General features: G+C 41.8%; 1 protein-coding gene across 2 annotated transcripts in view; it reads right to left on the bottom strand.

Moving 5' to 3' along the window:
- The window catches only part of THSD7B (thrombospondin type 1 domain containing 7B), a 517186-nt gene that overhangs the window by 117127 nt on the left and 372358 nt on the right, over nucleotides 1-27701 (bottom strand). For both annotated transcript variants that reach the window (XM_073305365.1, XM_073305366.1), the window contains exons 14-15: nucleotides 17738-18001; nucleotides 4755-4933 (exon numbers count right to left, since the gene is read on the bottom strand). In XM_073305365.1, coding sequence (XP_073161466.1) covers nucleotides 4755-4933; nucleotides 17738-18001 — 443 coding nt within the window. The remainder of the gene's footprint in view (nucleotides 1-4754; nucleotides 4934-17737; nucleotides 18002-27701) is intronic.

Raw genomic sequence — 27701 nt, 5'->3', positions numbered from 1 at the left:
GGGAAACCTGAGCCTAGAGGCCTGGTCAAAATATTCTGAAATAAAATCAGAGGAATATCAAGCAGGAGGAGGAAGGTGATATTACCTCTGTATAAAGTATTAGTGACACCATTACTGGATTGTTACATCAGTTCTGGTGTGTACACTTTTAAAATGATGTTGAAAAATTGGAAGACACTCAAGAGATACAAGAACCTTGTATTTAGTATGGTATGAAAAACATTCCTTATAATAAGAGAGTTAAGAAGCTTATTATATTTAGGTTATTGAAGAAAAAGTTAAGAGGCAAAATGATCAAAGTCTATCAGTAACCATTATCAGATACTAGATGGCTCTTTAAACTAGCAGACAAAGGCATAACAGGATCTCAGGGTTAGAAGTAGAAGCTAGAAAAACTGATCTCTAAAAATAATTGTAAATGAGGAATCATCATCCAATGGGGGTGTTCCTACTGGGGTCAAACAGGAAATTGTTCTGGCCCAATACTATTCAATATATTTATCGGTGATCTGAAAAACAATATAAAACCATTGCTGGTAAAGTTTGCATATGACAAAAAATTGGTAGAGTGGTAAATAATTATGTCAGGTCAGTCCTACAGAAGGACCTGGATTGGTTGGTAAACAGGCCTCACTTGAACAACATACATTTTAACACAGCTAAATGTAATCTAGGAACAGAAAATGTAGATCAGATTTATGGGAACTGTATAGAGCTGACTGGAAAATGTTTCGACTTTTTTTTTTTTTTGGTCTAAATTTTCTGATTAATCAAAATGGAAACTTTCCATGGAGAAATGTCAATTTCAATGAAATTATGATGAAAACCAAGCAGGTTTCCTGCCACCTTGCCTACCTAGCTCCTTAGCAATCCACATGGTTCTAAGGTTCTCAGCAGCCTGGGCTCCCATTCCATTCCCCAGAGAATTTTGGTATTTTGGAATATCTGAATTAAACCAAATGTTGAAAAGCGAAAAACCTCCACAAAATGAATTACAATTCTCTGCCCAGCTCTAGGACTTGATTTTGAAAAGCAATGACTCAGAAGAGGACTTGACGGATAATCACCTAAACATGACTACCCAGTGTGACGCTGTGGCTAAGACAGTTGTGATCCTTGGATGTATAAACAGGAGAATATTGAATAGAAGTGTATGGCATCAGAGAGATCATTACTGCAATATTTCTTATAGTTCTTGTGTCCACACTTCAAAAATGATGTTGGCATATTGGAGAGTTTGGAAAAGGGTTACAAGAATGATTTAATGATTAAAAATGTTTAACCTATATACCTAATGTAAAAGAAGGGTTAAGAGTTGTCTTGATCACAGTTTTCAGAGTAACAGCCGTGTTAGTCTGTATTCGCAAAAAGAAAAGGAGTACTGGTGGCACCTTAGAGACTAACCAATTTATTTGAGCATAAGCTTATGCTCAAATAAATTGGTTAGTCTCTAAGGTGCCACCAGTACTCCTTTTCTTCTTGATCACAGTGAAAGTTTCTACATGGGGAGAAAATGTCTGTGTGTAGAGGCCTCTTTAATTTAGCAGACATAGGCATAACAAGAGCCAATGACTGGAAACTGAAGTCTGACAAATCTAGATTAGACCACTGGAGTAACTTTCTTAGGGATGAGATGGCTTCTTCAGCTTTTACAGTCATTAAATCAAGATTAGAGGTTAAATCCTGGCTCCACTGAAGTCAATGGCCAAACTCCCAATAACTTCAATGGGACCAGGATTTCATCCTCAATGTGTTTCTAAAAGATATGCTCTAACTCACCGCAAGTTATTTGACTTGATGCAGGAATTACTGGGTGAAGTTCTAGAGCTGGTATTATAAATAAGGGCAAACTAAATGATCACAATGGTTCCTTCTGGCCCTAAAATCTGTGAATGTGTGAAATCCAAATGGTCTTCCTGAACCATCAGTTGGGAAATACAAATCCTATTTTGGGACTAGTCATTATCATCACGGATAGCAATCTAACCTCATGCCACCTTACAGGTGTGCCTATTATCCAAGTGAAAGCTAGAGAATTCAATGTGGTTCTACTGACATCAGGACCTTCCATTCATAGGTCTATTCCAATGCACATAGAAGTCAGTGGGAGTCTTTCTAGTGAATCCAATGGGCTTTAGATCATGTCTCAGATGCCTAGATAAGGAGGCAAAAAACTCAACCCCATTTAGCTAACTAACAGTCATGTTTCTTGGCAAGGATTATACACCAGTGAATCCGAAAAAGTCAGTAATTCTCAACTTTTGACTGTCTCTTTCCTTTAATTCCTTCTAAAAGGGGTTTGAAATTAGATAATCGAATAGGCAAGGGACCGGGAAAGGTTTATAAAAACATATTTATTTTTAATAGACATCATCTACTGTGTCTGTGGGTGACAAGAGTTCATATCCTTTCATTATGAAAGGAGCTTATTGTCGCTGTATGAGTTACTGTAGGATAACATTTTGCTTCTTTGGTGATCTGCCTGCTCTGTAAGTGAAAGCACTGAGGTATGGATATAATGAATCTTACCTGCATTCTCATATTATATTTCCTGGGACCCTACCGCTACAGTTAGACTGCCACCTTTGTATTTGGGTGTATAAAAAGCAATAAAAAGATTTAAAAGGTTGTCTATATCTAGAAGGAGAAAAGGATAAATTGTGAATAACATTAAGCCACTTCTGAATCCAGGCTTTCAAAACTGTCATACAGAATACAGTTACTGCAGCCACAGTTGCAATTTAAATGAGTGGTTCCTCTAGCTGTGGGACCTGCAAGGTATTAGATAAAGAAAGACCTACACAAATAACATTATTGCAAAGTTCCATATAATATATGTGTTTTTGTCCCTTTGCCAATTAATTTTGACAGACTGAACCTACTGAGATATGAGAGTAGGAAAAACTTTGAATAATGCTTGATCAATTTGATTTAGGGTAGAAGTGCGTAAAATCAATCAACATAGTTATGAAAACTCTATTAGTCTTGTTTCCACATATAACATTATTTAGGTAGCTGTTTCTAAAATGTTGAAGTTTTTTTAGGGTAATAATTCCCTAAATAACAATAATATAGTTCCCTAAATAACAATAATAGTTGAGGTATTTTTTCCTGTAAAGCCATTCTTGGACATTAAACATATGCAGATTAACAGTAAAGGGCATTTCCATACATTACAGCTTTAATCAATACTGTATTTATTTTAATAACACTCATGAAACAGTCATATTTTCAGAGTGAGGTGAAGGTTTGTGTACACCTTCCATTCACTTCAATGGGAGCTACTGAATGCAACTTTGGCCCAAAGTGAGGTTACAAAGATGACTTTCAGAGTGAAAAATGAAGACAATGAAATCCTGTGAACCTGATTTACAAATAAAATGAATTTAAAGTCTAATATTTAAAAGATAAATCTTGGTCTTACAACAAATGAGTAAATAGCAATTTGCTGGTGCAACATATGTAGTTAGATTGTATTTAGATTGTAAGCTGTTTGGGACAGGGACTGTCTTTTTGTTCTGTGTTTGTACAGCGGTCAGCACAATGGGGTCCTGGTCTGCAACGGGGCACCTAGGTTCTGCCGCTATTCAAATAATAAAGAACAACAGTGGCAGTTGGGGCAGAATCTCAGTAACATGCAAATTGGGATACCCCAGACAAATGGCCTAGGAATGCTATTACAGGGCCTGGATATGGACAGGAGTAATGGATGTGCTTTGTCGCTCTTCCCCACATACAGGTTTGTGGTCCATTGTATGTGCACTCTGTATAGATCCACCATGGCTCTGCTAGACACACATCTAACCCCTAGTGCAGACATGTGCCAGGATGTGCTGCTCCCTCCTGTTTAGAGGGGTACAGAGTCCAAATCATAGGATCTGAATTTGTGTTGGATATGATGGGCTCAAGAGTGTGAAATTCCAGGGAATAATGTCAGGTATGTATTTGATAGTACACAATTATAGTAAACTAAAGGACAGCAAAGGCACCTCTTACAAGAGATTTGTATTAACCTTGCCTTCTTAATTAGGTGGCTGCCTCCAGGGGTGAAATAGAGTAAAGGTGAACATTTACAAATACCTGACATGAAAATTAAGGGAGAATTTATATTGATACTGAATGATTTTGTTGTGGTTCTCTTTGGAAACAAATAAAAAATAAGAGATGTATTAGTTATATATTATGATGTCAGCTTTAATAGACAATATCCTTTTACTGTATTAAATTACCACATTATCTGAAGAAATGCTTTCCTCCTAATTTTCCATCTGAAATAGTTTAGTGTTATATTTACATGCATTAGTGCACATTCCTGAAAATTATCTTGTAATTGTATCATAGTAATTATAGTACCTTTAAAAATTATAGTACCTTTAAAAATAAATAATAATAATAGTTTGCACAATTCTAACCAGTAAGATTTAATTAGCAAAAAAATGTTATCTTTTGAAATATTTAAAAACAATTAAAGAAGACCAAGTTTTTAAATTATCAAGTCAGACATGATCAAAACCATTAAATTAAGATCAAAACTTAAGGCATGGAAGATTTTTTTTATCATACTTTGGAGTTTTTCTGAAGAGCATATCAAAATGAAATTTGAGGAGCTACCTCAGTGACTACGTTATGGAAACTACAAACTCTATCCATGAGCTATTTGGTTGAGAACAGTACTTATTTAATGACTCCTTATAGTACACTGATCAAAGCAAAGATATTTGATAATATTTTATTGGCTACTTGATACACCTCACCTGATTCTTCAGATCCAGTGTTGGGCATGGACGACCTCCATTGTAAGGCTTTTCTTTAAGCCATTTGGATCGAATTTTCATTCCAATTCCACAAGAAGAACTGCAAGTGGCCCAACTAGACCAGTCACTTAGTTTGCAATCAAATGGACAAGGAATTACACAAGATTCTTCAATGTATCCTAAAACAAAAATTCAGAAAGGACATCTTAGTCAAAGCGATATGATATAAACTGTATCTTTCTTCACAAACTTTTCAGAGTAATGTAAGGAACAGTTTGAGAATCATCTAACTAGAAATATTCTATAGGACTAACTAGAAATGTTCTATAGGACAGAAGAAAGTGAGAAGATATTATAGAAGTGTCACAAATAGTGAGGGGAGAATTAAAGATAAATCCAGTTAACAATAACAGTTGTTACACTGGTATCAAGAGAAGAATCAGTGTATGCTGAAGATACTTTTCTTGACACTTAATTATGGCAGTATTGGCTGGAGCTAACAGTGACTAGGATTTATTTTTAAAAAATGAACAATCTCGTGGAAGACTTGATAAACTTGAATAATACTGAAGAGAACGTCAGAAGAGAGTTACCCTGAAAATAAAAGACTACTGGAAGTAACCGCTAAGTGGCAGTTGCGTACCTTATAAGAAGCTGCACAAAAATAAGTTAACCCTAGGGGACTGCGTGCGCACCCTAGATCTAAACATACATAGTGTTCTCTGTCTTTGGCCACTGGGATGGAACTAGCTGTCCACATATGTTCTTGCTCATTTTACTGCAAACTGTATTCTTCCTCTACTTTTATTCACCTGTTTTCATGTCTGTGGATGTTATTTTGGTTTAAACATGAGATTTTGTATGGGGGAGGGGACCACAAGAGAATGGAACTGGCCACAACAATACACCACTGGCTGCAGGATCAGCCACTGTATCAGAAGGCCCACGCATGCTAACAGCAGAGAACATAGTGATGGAAATGGTGACGCAAACAGGTGAGTGACACCTCTGCTCTATTTCTGAGCCTTTGTTTTCCATACTTTCCCTTTCCCTTTAGTGTTTTCATCCTGCCTGTCCCCTCTGCACATTCTTTGCACTATACAATACTGGATTTTCTTACTTTACTGATTGTGCTAGTGCTAATTTAATGTGCTCCTATTGGCAGGCATCCCTGGCCAATAACAGAGACCAAGACAGCCAAATGGTCATGGAAACAGCTCATTTGTCCATTCAGGGACAAGTCTCTGTGCTCCAGGGGGGAAAGGGACTGCCAACTGTTGCAGAGGGATGCAAGAGAGTAAGTTCCTTGCACCCTCCCTGTCTTGCCTATATCTGGAACAGCCAGGCACAATCTGGTCTTAAGGAAATATTCATCTCCCAAAATAACTTTATTATAATGTACTAGAAAAATAATCCACTTGTCTGTCGAATCTGAATCCTATGGAGCTAGCATGACATCAGCTGAAATACTATCTACACTGTGAGCCAAAATGTACAAGCCAGAACCAATATCTGCCATTCTGTAAGTCTGGAGAAGATGGAAATAAATACACAGGTCATCCTTAGGAGGTGCCTTTTAGCCACTATCAGTGGCAAGGAAACACCAGTGACACAGAGCTGCACAAACTCTGTACTGATGTGGGAGAAACAGCTCATATGAGACACAACAATGTAAACGTCAATGGTCTCTGTTTTAAATGGATTTTATATTGAAATTGCAAAGCAAACTTTCTGCTTTGAGATGGAAAACACAAGTTGTGAACTCTCACACAGTAAAGGCCAGGAACAACTTTACCTAGTTAACCAGTCCCTTAATTCTTGTTTCTGAAAAAAACTAGGCTGACAGCTGTTATGAGATCGATTTGAATGTATTTTGAGAACTAGAGAAAGGACGTGTGTGAGAACAGTGGGTGAATGATTTATTAGGCAATTAATTATTTTTATGGATTGTTGAAGTCTACAACAGCTGCTGAGGCCATTTGATATAAGTTGGCTATTAATTCCAGAGGTGTAGGCAGGACAACTTCCCCAAGACTTGCCTCTTTTTTTTTTTTCTTCTTCACCCTTTTGATGTTTTTGAGGCCCATATAATCTGTGATTACAGCAATAGACAGTTGAAGGAAAGTGCTGGTTAAAGGGGAATTTTCAAAGCTAACCACAGGCTAGAGCTTCATGACTTTGAGGAGACTGGACCAGGTTGTCAGGGTCAGAGATGTGTTTTCTGCCTAATTTGTTCAGGGACCTCTTGTGAGAGAACTTGAGGTGGGGCAAGCTGGAATCACAGCTATGAAGACCAAAGTGAATGCAGAAGGTTGTATGCTCTTCTGTGTATTCCCTTTTGGAGTTTGACAGCTCCTGGAACACAGAACTGAGCCTTTAGGGGTCCTCCCCCAATACTACAGCAACCATGGCTCCAGAACCTCCAGATATAATTTCCCAGCCTGCTTAGGGTCCGGGTCGGGGACAGAATAGACTGGAAACTCCTAGAAAAGCCAATGAGGAGCTTTGGATGGAGTGATTTATAAAGACCCTTTGCTGGGCCAATGAGGAACCAGGACTGTGGAGTCCCTCAGTGGGAGGGAACAGGCTTCCTCAGAGACAAAGGGAATAGTTTTGTTTCATTTTTGGATTGAGTTTCTATCTGGGAGAGGAGCTGCACAGCCTTGGCTCCCACTACCTACACAAAGTGGGACTTCAAACTATTTTGAGATCTAGCATGTGATTGGGGAGTGCCAGCCCTGTGGAGCCTAGTGATAAATGGTGGCAGAGAACCAACCCAGTTCCGGCTACCTAGAGCCAGTTGAGACCTCCACATAGTCCCTGAGGGCATCACCTGTGACGGCCTGGTTCTTCCTGAGAGGTCTTTCACTATTCTGTATAGGTGCTTGAAGTCTCCAATTTGTGCTGCTGCTTCTGCCACAGCAGCCTTCTCTTTGAACCCACGGATTTCTATCTTGCCTGCATCTCTTCTGTATTTCTTTGTCCTTTTCTCTATATCTTACATCTGCCTCTGAAAGTGTTCCTGTGTCTTGCATTGTTCCTTTTTTGCCTTGAGATTTCTCCTTTCACTAATCGCTGCCCAGGGTCCAGATGTAATCCAGGCATCTTTCTTCTGCCCTCTTTGTCGGCCCACTACTTCCTCCACTAAAGCGACTAGAATCTTCTTCCAGACTTTCATCAGCCTGGACCTGTAAAACACTGGAAAGGCTGCTAAATGGCAGTCTGGAAGCTATCTGCTTTTCTTTGTCCTGGAACTGCTCTATTGCTATAATAATACTCTTTTTGTCTGACTTTGGGATCTTTTTAAATCTGAGTTGTAACGTTGTAACTAAAAGATGACTCTGACATCTCTCAAAGGAGATGCCAATCTCTCTGTGCTCACATAATCTATCTGGTTGACAGTCACTTCTGGTGATCTCCCTGGGAGCTTGTGAATCCTCTTGTACTGGAAGAGATGTAGCAACCTGGATAGGTTCCCTTTGGTTCTCACACTAACCATGCACTCCTCAGCAGCCCTCCCTTCTTCACTCCTTATGAGGTACCTGACTTAAGTTTCTACCTGCACTTACATACTGAGTTTTTATTAATCTCAGATTCCGCCTTCCTCAGAAGGGAACTTTTCAGAATTAGAATTCTTGTTTCTGCTTTTTGGTTGGCATAAAGCAATTATATTATTAATATCACAATTAATATCATACGCTAGCACTCTAACCCCTGAATCACCCTCTCTTTCCTGGTCAGAAAATGGAAAACAGTTTTATAGATTTTTCTTCTTTTTTTAATAAAAATGTTTTTCAGTGGAAATATGCCACTCAGATATAGTAGTGTAAAGCCAATGCATACAGCAAATATTGTATTCAAAGGATCTCACCGTAGACTTGATTATGCCTGAGTTTTTAACAAGAAGGATGTCCACATTCAACATCAGGGTGACAGTCACAGCAGTTGAAGGCCAGAGGTAGACTTTCTTCAAAAGCCCTGTATGACAGGATAGCTGACCCTGTGATAGACTAAGCCCAGCTCCCCTGAATCGGAGCAGGTGAGCGCAATCCAACTAATTAAAGAGGGCTGCGCTACACCTAGGCAGCTGGAGAGAGGAAGGTCTAAGACAGGTTGAGCCATGAAGACGGAAATCCACACTGGCACAGAGTTAGCTCCTATGCTGGGTCCCTGGAGCCATGAGCCTGGGGCTCAGGGAAGTAGCCCCATCCTGCTGCGCCAGGAAGCAAGTATAGCTGATTGCCAGAGATCTCTGGGAGGCGTGGCCTGAAACCTGGGGCTACGGACAGAGTTCAGACTATTTTCTGAATATTTGTTAACCTGTTAAGAGAGTAAACCTCCTTGTTTAGAACTGGGTGTGGCAGCACATGCTTTGGAGCCAGGGAGAAGCTTGACCCTATGATTTCATCAAACACTGCTTCTGAATACTCTACATTAAAGAGGGCTGCGCTACACCTAGGCAGCTGGAGAGAGGAACGTCTAAGACAGGTTGAGCCATGAGGACGGAAATCCACACTGGCACAGAGTTAGCTCCTATGCTGGGTCCCTGGAGCCATGAGCCTGGGGCTCAGGGAAGTAGCCCTATCCTGCTGCGCCAGGAAGCAAGTATAGCTGATTGCCAGAGATCTCTGGGAGGCGTGGCCTGAAGCCTGGGGCTACGGACAGAGTTCAGACTATTTTCTGAATATTTGTTAACCTGTTAAGAGAGTAAACCTCCTTGTTTAGAACTGGGTGTGGCAGCACATGCTTTGGAGCCAGGGAGAAGCTTGACCCTATGATATCATCAAACACTGCTTCTGAATACTCTACATATGCCACCGCTGAGCTACGCAAGGTACCCCACGCCAAAGATTGAACCTGCTGATTCTGCAGTGTTCCAATGATGTAAGCAGAGTCAGGAAGAGCTCCACCCTGACATCTGGTGGTGAGGTGTGGCAAGCTGTGGAAAAGAACTTCAGGGGCTGATCTCATTTGCATAGGCACACCCACTCCGCCTAGAATGAGGCCATAGCTGCCCAAATGGTCACTTTGGCTGCTGTGGGATCCCCATTGTCTCTGTTATTGGGGCAGGAAGAATACATTGTTATTACCCTGATTATGGGAACTGTGCTTGGAACTGTACTTGGCCTTTTGTTATGATGGAGGGACTCATCATCAACTAAGTAGCACTCGCTAGGCAAGGGTCATGGGTTCCAAAACTCTGTGAATTGAGAGAGACTGGAGACAAGTATTAATACTTGGTGGTATGGGCCTTACATGCTAACTGCACTTCCTCCTCTCTCCACTGTGGAATATCAGAGCTAATTTTGATTTCATTAGGAGTCTAGTTGCAGGCTGGTGAGCTCACTTTGGGCTAATGGTGCACCAGCACTGAGGCTCCCCTACTACAAGCTGAATTCACCAAAGAGCTGAACTGACTAAGAGCTGACATCACTGAGCCTTGTGTTAAGTAGTGGGGGAGCCTGAAGATATATTGTGGAGCAGTTTGCGGGACGGCTGGAGTGCCTTGTGGACAGGCTGGTGGAGCAGTTCATAGGATGGCGGGAGCTGCTTGTGGGACATGGAGCGGAGCAGTTCGTGGACCGGCTGGTGGAGCAGTTCGTGGGACGGCGGGAGCTGCTTGTGGGACGCGGAGCTGGTGGAGCGGAGCGGAGCCCTATGGAGCTGCGGGGCAATCAGCTTCAGATCATGTAAGATGCCCCTTACCTCTCTTCCCCCTCCCCCACCCCGATCTCCACCCAGGTTGGGAGGCAAAGCTCTGCAGATAAACTTTCGAACTCTGGGGCTGCCCTGACCAGGGACAGAGACTTTTGGGTCATTGGACTTTTGGGACTTTGGGTGATTTCGGGTTGCTGGACTCAAGAACCAAAGGGAAAGGACACGACCCAATTTACTTGGGGTGGGTTTTTGCTCATGGGTTGTGTTATGAATCCTGTTGGTGGTGTTTCCCCAACATAATGCCACATTGTTTCTCTCTGTTATTAAAAGGCTTTTAGCCACACTCAGACTCTGTGCTTGCAAGAGGGGAAGTATTGCCTCTTGGAGGTGCCCAGCAGGGGTGGTATATATTTGTGCCAGGTCACTGGGTGGGGGCTTGAGCCGGTTTTGCATTGCACTGTTGGAATGGATCCCCTAGATATTGAACCCGGCCCTTGTTGCTGCCAACTCTGACAGGCAGAAGGGTTACACAGTAATAGAAGTACCACTTCCTTTAATTGAAGTTTCCCTCTTTTTTATTTTTTAACTGGAGGCAGACAATAAGGGTGACAGCTGCAGTAATTTTTCTGCAATAGCTCCTACTGTAACTCTTACGTAAACCTGCATGACTGTTCCACTTAAAACATACACTATTTTAGTTTGTTACAGTCTGATCTATAGCTTTATATTTGCTTGTGTTGAGCAGCCTTTTCATTTATTATTCCAAAGCCATCTGAATTAGTCGTTGTTTTTCATCATTTGCTACTTGCTACTCATTTACTTTCGGTGTTAGTGGCAGATTTTGAGATCTTTGGATTTTGCATGCCCCTTATTCTTATATTATATAAACAATATAGGGGTTAAAATGGACCCCTGGGATATCTCACTACTATTATTGTACCAACTAAAGAGGCTGCCATTCAAAGCAATTTACAATGAATTATGAAAAGAAAAAGAAACTTTGCCTGTGACAGATTTTTGTAAATCACATTTTAAGCAGAACTGGAGCTCTTTTAAAATGATGTGAAATATCAATTTTATTGGCTGTGTGACAGCCCAGGTAATTAATTTTCAATAGAAACAAAAAGTGCTTTGTTTCAAAGTAGGATTAACCAGAAAGGTTATCAACTGATCTGTGGATGCAAAATGGACTAAGGCTTTAAACAGTATTTACAAGGTCTAGAGGTCTAGAGAAAGACCAATATTTATAACAGAAAGAGCTATCATGGCATTAGAGAGGAGTAGGGAATATGAATAGAACAAATAAAACTGAAGAAATCAATGGTATTTCTTTCTAATATAGCTAAATTGGGATCCTTCACAAGACCTCTGAACTGCGAAGGCTTCCTAGTGTTGAAAGTACAATTTATTCTATTTTGCTTTCAGTGATAAACTGATAATCCCGCCCCACAGATACTATGAATAAATCTTGATGGTGGTACCAGTAAAATAATGCCAAAGCAGAACCAGTTCTCAAGACTGAGCAATATTTCACCATCAAAGGAAGCAGAATGACAATTTTCTTTTCCTGCTCTTGTCCTTGCAGACAGTTGCTTTGTTAACCACTTACAGGTTCATATGCTGAGGTCCCTATGTTCAGAGATTGCAGTGGATACACATTTCTTTACAAAAATCTATATGTGATAAACAGCTATCCTCAGAGAGGCTTAAAAGTATAAAGACTTGTTTATGGGTGTCCCTTCACTGGAATTCAGTGAATTAAATGTTTCTAGCCAGATGGCTTCCCAAATGTCTCCAACCCCAAATGAATAAGCCAGGTTTTGCTGGCCCGGTTGACCACTAGACCAACTTCTTCAGGATGGGAGAATTGTGGAAGCTAGTTAGTCTCTCCTGTGTGTTACCTAGCAGCTCTGTGTTCTTGGGGAACCAGGCCACAGTACTCAGCCTGTCTGACTCACAAAAGACCTCCCCACACCAGCCTCTACTTGAGCCAAATCTGCATCAGAAGAAAGACTTATAAAAAGCAATAAAAAGGCAGTGGGAGATGCACCTAAACCGCTGGGATAAGGATGACAGGATTAAGAAAACTCCCTTAGCCTCATTTGCATCAAATAAGGGACAAAGAGGCAGCTCTATCAGCATATAGAATGGAGAACAGAGATTCCAAGGCAAGAAACCCACGGAACCCTGGGACCAGAAAAGCAGGGAAGCACTGCATGATAGGGGATCTCTGCCCCAGATGTTAATGAACCCATGCCTGCACACACCCAGCTCAGTAGTTATCAGACCAATTCTAGTAATAAATCCTTTATTGGTATCCAAAACAGTGAAGCTCCCTAATTATTTTGTGAGCTCCCTACAAAGAACACTGCCCAAAGCCAGGAATGATCAGCTCCCATGGTCTAGCCTGAACAAAACAACTTTGGTATACTCCCTTGTTTACACATAAACAAATCTAGTGTTCTCTCTTGAACTATTGTTGTTTCTCTACAAAAACCCCTACTATGCTCAAGTAAGTGTTCTGATGCCTGGATCTAAAATCTGCATCAGTTCCATTGGGACTTTATCTTCTCCTGACTGATCATGGTGGGGGATCTGCCTGTCTCCAGCACTCCGGACCCTCAGCTACCACCACCACCTGGGATCTCCTATCGATTCAAGCTTCACAGAGTGGTGAGAACCCAGCTCTCTCTCTCTCTAGGTATAGCCTTCTGACCCTGACTTGTGTGATCCGTTATAGTTTTCTAAACCTGACTTTAATAATCAAATTAAGTTAGATTTAATATTATAACTGTTTTGTTTGTTTGGCTCCTCTATGGTTATTACCTGGCAATAAATAACTTGCATGATTAAGCTGGTAGCTTCTCTCTCTCTCCCCCCAACTGCCCCCATAGGTGTTTTTTTGGTTTCCTCATTTGCTCTGCAGCAACGCTCCTCGTACCTAAGCTAAAAGATCCCTGCAGTGCCCAAAAATCCTGTGGAGTTTGCTCATCAAGTGGGTTACTACCAGAACAATTTAACATGAAAGTGGGGATAGAGATGTGCTGAACCTGGGACATATGAGGGTGGCAGCTTGGAAGTGCTACATGACATTTTGATTAAAAAACTATAAACACATACAATTAACATGATACATCTTAAATGGATTAAAAGCTGGTTAACTGATAAGTCTCAAAATGTAATTGTAAACAGGGAATCATGATCGAATGGGTATCTCTAGTGGGGTCCCATAAGGATTGGTTCTTGGCCCTACACTATTTAACATTTTTATTGATGACTGGGGAAAAAAAACATAAAATAATCACTTAAAAAGCTCACAAATGACCCACAAATAATGAAGCAGATGGGTCACTAACACAGAGTGAACTGGATCACTTGGTAAACTGGGTGCAAGTAAACAATATGCCTTTTAATTTAATGAAAATATATCCATCTAGGAACAAAGAATGTAGGACATATTTACAGGATGGGAGACCCTATCTTGGGAAGCAATGACTCTGAAAAAGATTTAGGGATCATGGTGGATAATCAGCTGACCAGGAGCTCCCTGCGTGACACTGTGGCTACAAGGACGAATGCAATCCTTGGATGTATAAACAGAGTAGGAGTGGAGAGGTTATTTTATTTCTGTATTTTGCACTAACGTGACCCCTGCTGGAATTCTGTGTCCCGTTCTGGTGTCACAATTCAAGAAGGATGTTGATAAATTGGAGTGTCTTTAGAGAAGAGCCACAAGAATGATTTTAATAGTGACAGACACTAGAGGATCAATCTATTTAGTTTAACAAAGAGAAGGGGTGATTTGGTTACAGAGTATAGGTACAATTCTGTATATCGCTTTAAGGGCCACTGATAACACCACCATTAATTTCCTTTGAACTATGTGGAACAAAATATCTCAGCTTAAATAAACAAGCAGCTCAGGGGACATCCAAATGGAGGAACCGTTTCTAATTATATAGCAGGGCTTTGGAGTGGAGCCCGGAGCTGGACGCAGAGCAGCGGAGCTGCAGGTTTTTGCCTGGAGCTGGAGCAGAGCTGGAGCACAGCTCCAAAGCCCTGTTATATAGACTAAATTTAGAAAAAAACAAGATCTATTAGTTTTACTCATGTAATTAATATTTACATTAGTTGGCAACTTGATGTGAACATATATGAATTAATACTAATGACGTAAATCTATATGGTTCCACAAATCTAACAGCAATAATTTTATTAACAAGTTCTGATGAAACATGCAACACACATCAGTTTTTTTGCTGCAGGATGGCTACCTTTAAATCTACGCAATAGCAGAAGGTGTGTAATACGTTGTATTAAAATGGAGGAAAAGTTCTTTAACAGATATGGCTCCAATTTCACAAAATTCAATGGCAGACGTAATTGTAATTAAGAATGCCACTTTATACTCAAAGTAACAACAAGAAATATCTGAGAGAGGTTGAAAAGGAGGGTCCAGTTGGGATTTCAGAGCTAAATTTAGAGCCCATTTAGCTCTTAGATAGACTGTTAGGCAAAAGTGACAACAGCTTTGAAGGATCACATCATGTGAGGATGTTGGACTAAAACAGATTGTTCTTGTACCTAAATATGGAGTTTCAGTACAAATTGAACCAGGCAAACCAATTAGCAGAAAATGGCACCAAAGTTACAAAAGGTGAATCCTTAGTTACATCCTTTCCCCTAGGAATGTCTTTTGATTGAAAGGTTTCTTTTCCCCTGACAATTACATGTAATTCTGTATATTTTGGTGTAAACTGCTAGTGATAGCGTATATATACATAATTTTTTAAATTTTATATATATATCTCACACACACACACCCCTACTAATATACATGATAAAATCAAAAATAGTAGCAGGAACACTGCAATATGTAATTAAACAAAAATACAGCATATATCCAACTCAAGAGAAGAGAATGTTCAACTTTAACATGGTGGAAAGTTGGTCTGAAACAGCATGACTAAGTTCGACCTTTAAGGCACACTGCAAAGACCATCCATTTTCTTGTACTTTCAGGGAAGGAGAGATGTGTTGAGGGCTAGTACATCTGGCTGGACTTTTGGGGCAAGGTTCTTCTTGGGGCTCATTGTTGGGTTTGGTTGGTTATTTTCTGGTTTACGGGGGGGAGCAGAGAGAAAGTTTCATTTTTGTTTGTATGATTCCACTTGTAATATGTCTGAAAATCACTTAAAACCTTGACTACACATTTCTTTCTTGTCCCATCATTATACACTGAAAGAAAAATAAATTATTTTTTCCTAATTGTGTACCAGTTTGGATAGCTTGTGTGCTCTGGGGAGTATAAAGGAATAATGCTGCTTCCCTGCTCCCTCATGAGAGAGCACAGGGTACTCCAAATTGGGCACAGAGGTGACAGACACCAGTCATCTGAAGAGGAGCAAGCTACTGGGCTCGGTGCATGTCTCCTCAAGAGCTCCAGAGGACACACTGCCTTTGCAAGGCCAAATGCCTCCCTGTGGTCCCCCTTGAGATGGTGCAGTTCTGCACTGTCCCTTACTATGACAAGACCTTTTTGATTATCCATCATGAACCAGATTCCTTCATTTGTTAAGGCCTCTGACACCGAGTGATCTGGCCGGAGACAGCTGGTAGAGAACTGTCCTTGCACAGCTGAAAGCCCACTTGCTCAAAGCTAAAGGAAACAGCTCTCTCACCTCCTGCACCAGCTGCCCTCCCAACGCCCAATGTCAAAGGAGGGAGAAGGTGGATCAGAGGCACTCTGGAGATAGGATGTGGGTGGAATGGAATTCTACTAGATCCTCCACTAGTGTCATGTCCGTGTTTGACCTTATGTCAGTGCAGGCCCCCTGCTGCTCCAATTTCTACTGAGGCCAGAGGCTGAGGATCAAGAAGTTAAAAACACTTCTGTGTGGCCATCACTCTCTACTACATTCAAGAGAGAACTGCAGCCATTATATTTCCATATGAATATAACTGAAAGAAAACCATGGCTCAAAATGGATTCAATCAGTTCAGGGAAGCCACACACAGTAAACTCCTTTTAATTAGTAGTCACACAAGCCCTGGGTTCCTCAAAAGAACAAATCACTACACAGAAAAATCCACCTCCCTAAGCACCAACTGCTCCCTTTTTGTAGAAAAGGGTTTTGAAGGAGTGTGAAAAAGCAATGCTCCTCTTCCCCTGCAGCACAGAATCATAATAAATTGTTACACGGCACACCAGGTGTCCCATGTGAGAACCATGGGGAGTTGGTACAGCACCATGGTGTTGGAAAACAAAAACATGGAAAAGCAGTGTTACGAATCTGTGCAGCTAACTGGAACAGTAATAAACAGCTGCACATGGAATTCAAATTAGGATTGAATCTCTTTGTTAGCTTTTTGACTCTTACCACAGCAAATTCAAGCTGCTTGTCTTCATCCTGCAGGCTCTCCACAATGTGGTCCCAGGTACCTCTATCATTTCCTCAGACGCATTCAATGGCTCCCTGTTTTACTCAATAACCACACCATTTGCCCTTCCCTCCACTCTCAGCTTCACACCTTCATTCATGCTACGCTGCCTGTCTTTTTTTTCAAAATTCCTCTTTAAAATTAAATTACTTCCTGTTCCTTGTGCCCCTCAACAAGAGTCACTCTACACTCTCCTTTATTTAAATTGTGCTGTCTCCTACCTTTCCCCACCCCATCCCATCCTGCAAACCATTCTATGTGAGCAGGCACCTGTGCCCACACATTAGTGATTTCAGAAGCGCTCAATGCAGGTGCAAGAGCTGCCCACACAGAGCTCATTGTAAGATCAGGATCTTAGACTGTGAACCCCTTCCGAGGAGTGATTATTTCTCACTCTATATTTGAGAAGAGCAGTTTAAATAACAATATTATAAAAATACATAGTTGTACCACATCAAACTAAGGGTGGGAGAAGGAACCTCAACTCTGTAGTTCCCAGCTCAATACATGCTCTTATAATGTTTTTAAACAAGCGGAAAAGAAATCTATCCCTGCATTGTGACTGTGTGCCCTACTTTACCTGCAACGTTTCCATTTAATTCACTTACAAATTCCAGTAGAGAAGGATTTTATGAAGGGAAATACCAACAGACCCTTGTAAAAAATGGTAACACAGGACACTGGACTAAGAGCTGTAAAAAGTGCACTGATATGTTAAGAAAGCAGAATCACATTAAGCATTTATGGGATCTATAACAGAGTTGCTCCACTCCAGCAAGTGAAAAGTTACCTATGTACTGAAGGGTGCAGAATGAATAACCTAGTAAGTAAGCATTGACTATCTGGATTGTTTACATTCATTACGCACTATTTTATCTCCTTACCAGAACTACTACAGTAGGATGGTTCCACAAGTTTGCCAGTCTTATCATAACAGGCAATAGCTCGGAGTCGCACACCTTCTCCACATTGTTTGATCTCTTCCTGGAATCTCGTTCCTAATTGCAGCTCGGTTTTTCCTTCTGCAATAATGCAGTCGGACCAATTTCCATGGGGCTGGGTGATAAACGTTTCACAGGGACATGCTTCTGTTTCAACTTGAGGATACACCACTGTATTCTGGCATTTGTCTCGTTTTCTGCTTCTCCCTGTTCCAACCAAAGAAATCTGCTTGTTAGCTTAACATCTGCTGCTTTTGATAACAGTGTGTCATATTATTTATACAGGAGTTTAATACATTAAAACCAAGACGATCTGAAATGTTAATATAGAGGAATATTTCAAAAGTATTTATTACTTGTTGCCAGTGCTTAAAAGTGCTAAGACAAGGTAGTTATCTCCAGGGGCAACCAGGGACCTTAGAGGAACATAGACAAATTTTCTTCTGTTGGCTAGAGCATTGAACACTATGAAAAGGCTTGCCGTCGTAATTGTATGGCTAGAAAATTATTTGTAATTGTATGCAATATCATTTCCCCCTAATTATCAGATGAAAACAAATTGATTATTCTGTCTCTATTCTTCCTGCAATCAATGGTTGCCAGGGAAACCTACAAAGGAGTCTAAGTAAGCTGCAACTCTTTCTTTGAGGCTACTTTACAAATTAGTTAAACGTGCACCCTACACACAGACTACTTTGAAGAAAACAGAAAAGGTAATCCCTGGTAAATTACTGAGTCTGGAACACATTTAAGTGGTATCTTTTTTTCCCCCTCTCTCTATGCTTCTGATATATTTTAAAGGAATATTACTTAAGGGTCTTTTCCCCTCAGTATCTATCTTAAGGAATACAACACATCTATTTATCTTTAAAGTATAGCCCCACATTGGAGGACAGCGTGGCGTTTCCCTAGCTGGTCCTCCCAGAGACTTTGTGCTTGAAGGACATGCCTCACTCCACACTGGCTATGAGCAGATCCCATATGGGGGGAGCAGACCTTGTTCTTTTTCAAAGGGTGTAGTAGAACCTCTGCTCCCTGGAACTCTGTGATTACCGGCTGGAATTCTAGAGCGTGAGGGGGTGAAATATCTGCTTCTCTTGCAAGGGGTTAATTCTGCTGGCCTGTCTGGAATGGGGTAGTCTTTGTGCTGCCCGAACATGTGATTGGGATTGTGTTTGGCTGCTATGTAGAAGTGTATGGAGCTGGAAAGAAGGAATCTTGGGTCCTCTCCCATAGTTGTCACAGACACTAGTAAGCACGCCCTACTCGCTGCCAGTTAGACTGCTGTGCAGGGAATCCAAACCTCTGCTGGGTGTTTCAAGTTCCTGTAGCCTGAATGGAGTCAAGCAACTAGCCCAATCTCGGGGTTCCTAGGTATCCTGTTAGGGAACAAACCTTCTAACTGGCACCCCTCTCTGAGTGTTGGAACTCACTGTCCAGCCCCCCACTAGCTCCTCTGCTTGCAGAGCTTCAGATTCTCCAGTACTTGAACACACCCTCCTCCAGAAATCCACCCCAAAAGTGTGAAACCTCTGGTTACAATTTAACTCTGTCGGGGCACGCCATAGTTGTGAAGCAGTCAACAACTTGGCACAGTCTAACATAGTTATGCTCTTTTATACATAATCATGTAAAGCATAGAGAGTATAGATCATAAAGAAAAGAAGCATCTGAAACTGTAATCTATCTCACTAGCTCACCCTTCTCTTGGAAGTCCTCGGGGAACCCTCTGGGTGCAGGCAGGCAGGGTGTCCCCTGCTACATGCAGGTTGTTACTTGGTGAGTGGTCTCTCCCTCGTGGACAGGAGAAAGTGGCTCCTGAGCAGGCCAGCTTCTGCTATTTAAAAACTTCAGCCCTTTGTGTCAAGTGACCCCTTTACCAGTTTCCTCACATGAGCACAGACTCCTGCCAGGTGACTTAATTGCCAGGGTGACCTCCCCCTTGCTCATTCTGTTCTGGGCAGGACCAGCGGTGCTTGAATTACAGGGTGTCTTGGGAGGGGAAGAGAGCTGGCTCCTTACTACTTTCAGTGGCTGGGCCCCTTCATCCCAGTAGGAAGTGAGGGGCACTGCCTGGCACCCTGGCCAACTGCTCAGCAGAGACTGGCTCAAGCCTGCCACGTCCCATCCCACCACTCCTCCTCCAACAACAAGTTGGGGAGAGAGACAGAAAAGGGGTAATATACCGAGGGAAGTGGAGGTCATGGACCAGGGGAGCTGGAAGGAAAGGGGTGTTGGAGATCTGGGGATCAGGGTGAGGTTGGGAGACCTAAAAGGGGGAAACAGGGAAGGCAACAGGAGCTGTCACTATAAATAATCTGGGAGATGAGTGGGGAAAAGGGTCGGGGGGCAGAGATCAGGGCAGGGCTAATGGAGGCAGAAGGGGTGTTAAATGCAGTGGGAGGCAGAAGGGGAGAGGGGGGTTGTTGGGTGGCAGCAGAAGGCCAGCAGGCAGGGAGGCTGGGTAGGGACAAGAGGCAGGTTAGAGGTGAGGCAGGGGCAAAAGGCAGATGGAGGGTAATGGTGGGTAGGACAGATGCTGTGGTGGGTGCAGAAGGGGGAGTTATGAATGGGGGAGGAGGTGGGGCAGAAGGGGTAGGGGAGGCAGGGCAGAATGAAGGGAAAACTGGGGTAGGTGTCACAAGTAAGGGAGGAGGAACAGTTAGGGGTAAGAGAGAAAGCAGGCAGATGGTGGGGAGTGGGGGGATAAGGACAAGGGGGAGAAGACAGTCTTGCTACAGCTGGGCTTGGCAGCACAGAAGATGCCAGCAGAGTATCCAGCCAAGACACACCCTGGCATCTTGCTGCACACTGTTTTCAAACCGCTTGCATTCGGTAAAGACTCTCCTACTCCTCCCCACCCCCCAATTTGACGTCTGGGGGCTAGTCTTTTGCCTAGAGTGAATAGATTTCCAATGATAAGCGTCAATTCCCTCTATTATTATTCTTTTGCCACCAGGTCTTGGAATTTTCAACCCTACTTGGAGGCAAACAGAGTAGAAGGCAAAAGGCCACACATTCAGAATGGAGTTTGCAGCCTGACAGACACATAGTACTTACAATCTCATGTACCATTAATAAACTGTACAGACATATTCACAATTCATCACAATAGTATGCCCCCAAGATGCCAATTCACAACCTCTGGAGCACTCATTGGTAAAATGGAGTTTGGTAAGTAATTATGTAACTATAAAGTCAGTAGACACGTTTTCTCTCCCAATATTGCACGCAGTAAGAAAATACAGAATACACACAGACAATCTACATACCAAAATGTCTAATTTTCTAATACTATACCCATTAAGGCAATGGGAATTTTGCCACCAGTTTCAGTGGGAACAAGACAAGGATTATAGCCATACTCTCTATTCATCTGTATTACTCCTCAAACATATACATATATTTCCAAAGAGAAATGTAGAAGTAGCAAGGCCTTAATTTTATTAGTTTCCAAAACCTAATTCTTTCAAAATGATGTGTTCTGGAGTTCTAAGGATAATTTTACTCGCAAATGGGAAACTTTGCAAATTAACAAACAGGAACAAAAACTAAAAAGAACAGGGAAATCATTTCCACATTTTTGCAGACAGGAGTTCAATGACATACAAATTATAATGTCTTACACTTAGATCAGACTCAGATAACAAACCAGTTATCGATTAAATACACTGTTCCATTAGATAGCAAAGTCACCACTTGGGATGTTTGTGAAAATGAGCTACCTTGAAATATTCAAAGGGAAAAAAAATCAAATTATTTAATGCCAACAATCATCCTATAACAAATATATAAGGACAAATTCAGATCGGGGGTAAGATGATACAACTCAACTGACTTCAGTGAAGTCCTGTACTGTATAGGAATTTGATAATATGTTTTTAAATAGTTGGAAAGTCTTCCAGTGGCGCTCATTCGTTCTGTGCTTTGCCTGCCACTTTATAGCTCAAGAAGCTAATACCTGTCAACCAAAGGCTGCCAGAGTGGACAAGCTGATCTATTAGCAAACCAAGAGGTAGAGCACTCTACCAATTAGTAGAGCAGATTTTCTTTGTGAACACCCACTCACCTGGAATTGGATGACACCCTGAACAAGGAATAGCTACAGGTACTTAGATGGTATAGTGATAGGCTCTATGTTTTTGTGCCGAGATGGCACATAGAAATCGGAGATGCTGCTTTGGTAATCTAGGCATGTATGGACAGTAAGGCCTTTTGTATAGGCCATCACTGAATATAAAGGTGCTTATATTTCAAGTGTAGCAGTGTTAAAGGACAGGAAAATTGGTGTTTGTATTTTATTTAAATACAGTAAGCTGGGCCTAATTCTCCACTCACTTATTGTGACAATTTGAAAAATCTGTCCAACATATGAATCATGTGTGAGATTATGAACTCTCTGTATATATCTTTACCACGCTACAAACTCCATTTTGAATGTGCAGCTTCTCTGTGGTCTCTTTATCTACATGCTGAACTGAAATTCCAGCTGCGGTAGTGGCAAAGGCCTAACAAAAAGAGTGTGGTTAAACGTTGATGATTGGCCATCTAAATAACAAATATATGGCTAATTCCCAGAGCAAGTCAGTTTTTCAAGTATAAGCTCTGGTAGGAGGTCACATTGGTAACAAAGTCACCTGGCAGGGGTCTGTGATCACGTGAGGAAGCTAAGCAGGACATCACCTGACAAAGGTGGATGAAGTTATAAGAGAGCAGGAGCTGATCCACTGAGGGGGGCATTTTTCTTCACCTCAAGGTGGGAGAAAAGCAATCCTTCTTGTAGTAGCCTAATGAAGCAGAGGACCTGCCTGTCATCCTGAGCACAGAGGTCCCTCAAGGACTCCGAAGGGAAAGATGAGGTAGTGAGTAACATTGTGTTTAGAATGTTTATTATTTTCTAAATGAACTGTATTTCCTTGTGCCTTTTCTGTTAAGTGAAAGAGCAATAATTTGTTAGACTTTGTGCAACGTGGTTGTGTGTTACATGTTTCACAATTATCACATGCCTGCTGGGAACCCAGAAGGCTCACACCTTTGCTGGGATTCTGGGAGAGGGAGTCACGACTTGACCTGAGGGCCTAGGCAAGTGGGCTGAGGAGCTCCAATTCCATAAAGGGATAACAGACAAAGTTAGTGCCCAAGAAATGTGCCAGAGAAGCCAAGGGAGGCACAGCCTACTGAGACACAAGGAAGCTTAAAACACTGGGGAATCCCTCACAACAATCTGGTGGACAGCTGCAGGGGGGTGCTGACCAGATCTGTGACACTTCCCTAAGGCAGCTTAAATGAATTTGCCTTGCTGCAGTACCCACAGCAAAGCCAATTCATTGCAATAAAGATTCCTCTCACACATGTCACTGGGAGCAAAGCAACTGATTTAAGCAACCGTAGGCGAACGTCAGTTTTACGCCCATTTAGGCCCACCGTCTTAGATGGGCCTACTCCTGATTTACACTGGAGTAAAAATGAGAGGAGATTTAGGCCCATGGTATAATATAGCATAACAAATAGAAGTCAACATAAAGAAAATACATAGCTAAACGTATCACAAAAGGGCTATTCACCTAATTCCTTATGATAACAGCTTAGCTACATGTCAGGCAGAGTAATCAGAGATGGATGGATAATTTTTATTTCTCTATAAGTGCAGAGATCACTAGGGAAGGCATTATACTATAAATCTTTTGACAGAAACAACTGAAAATTCTTAATAATGCCATTTATGTAAAAGGGTACCTTTATTCTTTAATGAGCTGAGCTCATGAATAAAACACTTTGATTCCATTACATTTGTATACGGAATTATGTTACTGAAAACCTGAATCACTCCAAACAATAACAAAATAATCTTGTAGTTGATTACAAGTTATTCCAGAAGAAAAGAAAAGTGATAGCCACCATACTTATGCTACTATTCGATTCCTAAACATTATTATGCTGTATATGTTTACTAAAGCCGTCATGTTTAATTTTTCACCCTGCTGTAAGCGCCTTTGATGTATCACCTCTACCAATGGAATAACAAAAAGTAACTAAACTATGGTCCTTTTAAATGCAAAATAGAAAATATGAAATGCTTTAATGCAAAGCAGTATACCTACTGTAAGTCTTACCCTCCCCGCCATTCAGTTCAATTTGGTTTAACAAAGTGCAGCGAAGAAAAGACTGTTATTAAAACAAATGTCCCTGAATTATTAATATTCTGAAATTTTAGAGCTTCTCAGTTTGTTCTGTGTTCAAATAACACATAATATTTTTCCAGTAGTTACTGCAGAATGGCTTGAACCAGGATGTTTTACTAATATCTGAAAATGACCAACTAAAACCAGTATAATGCTCTTGGCTAATTCCATAAACCCAGCATTACTTATATTATTAAAGTTATATGACTCCCACAACTTTAGATTTCCAACCAGATTTAAGCCCAACAGTTACAGGTAAGTAACCTTGATTTCTTCTTCAGATGCTGGTCCCTATGTTAGAAAATTGCTGACATCAGTGAATGAAACCTATTTTCTTCAGCAGAAGCATGGAGTTTCAGGAAGAGAACAGATACATGGATAGGTTGGTTGACATGGAATTCAGAAATAACTTTAGGAGGAATTTGGGATGAAAGCAGTGGGAAATCCATTCCTTGTGAAAAATGGTATATGGTGGATTGGCCATGAATGCCCCCATCTCACTGACCCTTCTGGCCAAAGTAATAGCAACTAAATATGCAACTTTTATGGGAAGGGAGGGGGGGACACAGAACATGTTGCCAGAGGTTCAAATGGTGGTCTGCTGATTACTAGTCCTGATTACTAAAAGGTCCTGACTAGGCATTTCATGAATTTAACTGTTGTTGAGTGAATTAAAATGGAGGAAGGGAGGTATTGCTGCATGACGGACACACAGTGAGCTAATGGAAAGACCAGAGTTCTTCAATGACAGGAGATAATCTAAAATGACTGGGATATCTGCAGAGTCTGAGGAAGACTGATTATGCCATGCCCAGAAACCTCTCCATTTAGCTAGGTAGCAGGTCCTAGTTGAATCTTTCCTATTTTGATTAAGAATGGCTTGGACGGCTAACAAATATGAGCATTCTAGATCTGATGCTCATCCAAGCACCAGGCCGTGAAGTGAAAAGGGTCTGGACTGAGGTGTCTGATTTGGCCATCTTCCTGAATTAGAAGATCTGGGAAGGCACAGATCCTGATAGGACAAGTTGACATTCTCAGAAGGTCTAGGAACCACAACTGTCTGGGCCAGGTGAGTGCTATAAAAATAATTCTGGTCCAGTTGTGGTGGATCTTTCTCAAGACCTTGGGTAGCAGGGGACTGGACAGAAAGGCATATATGAGTTTATCTGTGCATGACAGCAGGGGAGTGTCACCCTGGGAGTTGTGGCCAATAGCTGCTCTGGCTTGGATAAAGATGTGGTTTCCAATGCACCAATTCCAAAACCTGTCTGCTTCCTGGCAGTGGGGAAAGGAACTTGCTCCAACCTGCTTGTTTATATAAAATATTGTGGTGATGTTGTCTGCCATTACTTGGATATGGAGTGAATGTATGAACAGGAGGAAGGCCCTGCAGGCCAGGTGGACAGCTCTCAGTTCCAGCAGGTTAACGTGCAGCCTGACCTTCTATGGGATCCAAGTGCCCTGTTATGTGTGATTGTTCAGGTGAAAGCCTCAAACCAGAAGGGTTGTACTTGTTATACTGTGTCCTAATAGAGAAAGGAATACCCTGACCATAGTCTTTGGTCTGCGAGTAATCTGTGTTATCAGATTGCTCATTATCTGAAATATTTCTTTGGGGAGGAAATCTCTTACTGAAAGTAAGCCCACTGTCACTCCAATAAAGTTTGCCATCTGCATGTGGGTCAAAACTGGGTTCTTTGTTCACACAGACACCCAGTGCTGCTAGATGATGGAGTCGCCGAGCTGTCCTGCTAGGAGTCAATCATCCAAATATGGGGAAAATGTGTAACTGTGCTGTCTCGTTTAGGCTTCCCCCACAGAGAGAACCTTCATGAATACACTGGGCATTGTTGCTAGTCCAAAGGGAAGGACTCTGAACTGGTAGTGTTCCTGACCTACTAGGAACTAAACAAACTTTCTGTGGGACAGATGAATATCTCCATGAAAATAGGCACCCTTCATGGCAAGAGCCACAACCCAAATTCCCTCCTGTAGAAAGGGATTATGGATGCTAGTGTAACCATCCTGAATTTTGACTTTTAAATAAAGATGTTCCGTTGTCAAAGATCCATAATGGGTCTCCACCCTCTGTCTTTTTTGGGGACTAAGAAGTATGGGGTATAGAACCCTCTCCTTTCATAGATTCATAGATATTTAGATCAGAAGGGACCATTATGATCATCTAGTCTGACCTCCTGCACAAAGCAGGCCACAGAATTTCACCCACCACTCCTACAAAAAACCCCTCACACCTATATCTGTGCTATTGAAGTCCTCAAATCGTAGTTTAAAGACTTCAAGGAGCAGAGAATCCTCCAGCAAGTGACCTGTGCCCCATGCTACAGAGGAAGGCAAAAAACCTCCAGGGCCTCTTCCAATCTGCCCTGGAGGAAAATTCCTTCCTGACCCCAAATATGGCGATCAGCTAAACCCTGAGAATATGGGCAAGATTCATCAGCCAGATACTACAGAAAGTTCTTACCTGGGTAACTCGGATCTCACCCCATCTAATAGCCCACCTCCTTTGATACTGAGGTGTCACTTATTCTATTGCCCCTCATTGGAGAAGAGAATTTGTCTCCTGACAAAGAACGTCTGCCTTAGAATGTTCCATAAAGAGGAACCAGGAAGAGGCTTTGTGGGGAGGAAAGGAGAGAAATTAGATGGAGTAACCGTGCTGGATAATTTATAGAACCCACTTTTCCTTCATGATAGAGTCCCAATTGTGGGCCAAAAGTGAGAGATGATCCCCAAATATGGGGGAAGCAGGGTGATAGAAGTGGTTGGCTTAAATAATGTTGGGCAGTTCTCAACTGAGGCATCAAAAGTAGCCCTGAATGGATGGGTGGGAAAAGGTAGAGGCTGTGATAGAAGAGGATTCTGAACATCGAGGTCTCTGAACCCTCTGCCGCTTGCACAGAGGTATGACTGGCTGCTGGTGGTAGAATGTTTGTGGGGGCAGTGGTCTTGGCCACTGGTGTTTTCTCTTCAGGGTCAGGGTGTAAATTCTCAGGAAGTGGAGGTTCAATCCAAAATCTTTCAAAGAGTGTGGACTCGCATCAGTTTTCTTGTTAAACAAATTTGATTAATTGAATAGTAAGTTCTTTATGGTGTTCTGCACTTCCTTGTGGAATCCTCACCACTATACCAGTGGCTAACCCTCTAAGTACCATGTCCACTGCAACCACGGTAGCTGTAGGGATGTTTTTGCTACTAGTCTGCCTTCTTCAATGAAGGATTGAAATTGGGCTCTGTCCTCAAGTTTGTGATACAGAACTGTAGGCTCATAGAGGAGAACACCTTTCTTCCCAAAAGGTCCAACCTCTTGGAGCCCCTGAAAGCTGGGGTGATCTTAGGATGTTGTGACTTGCTCCCTCCATGACTGCCTGCTTCACTAGAAGTTGGGCACTGGATGGGTGAAAAGGAACTCAGCTCCTTTGGTTGGAACAAAATAGCATCTCTCAGCTCTTTTAGGCGTGGGAGAGCAGTAGGCTGAGATATGCCAGATCACTCTGGCTGGCTTCATGATGCCCTGTTTTACCAGGAGTGCCCCCTTGCTTGGACCTGTAGGTTACAGAATGTCATTGGACCTGTAGGTTACAGAATGTCAAGGAGATAGTGATAGGAATTCTGGACCTTCTCCAGTGGGATCTGAAGGTCATTTGCTATCCTCAAGAGGCAGTACCAAGAGCTGCTGCAGTTGTCTAGTGGAGATGGTGAGA

This window comes from Lepidochelys kempii, chromosome 11 (assembly GCF_965140265.1).
Source record: "Lepidochelys kempii isolate rLepKem1 chromosome 11, rLepKem1.hap2, whole genome shotgun sequence".
NCBI lineage: Eukaryota > Metazoa > Chordata > Testudines > Cheloniidae > Lepidochelys > Lepidochelys kempii.
Note: the sequence above shows the minus strand (reverse complement) of the source record. Positions and strands in the feature narration are given on the sequence as shown.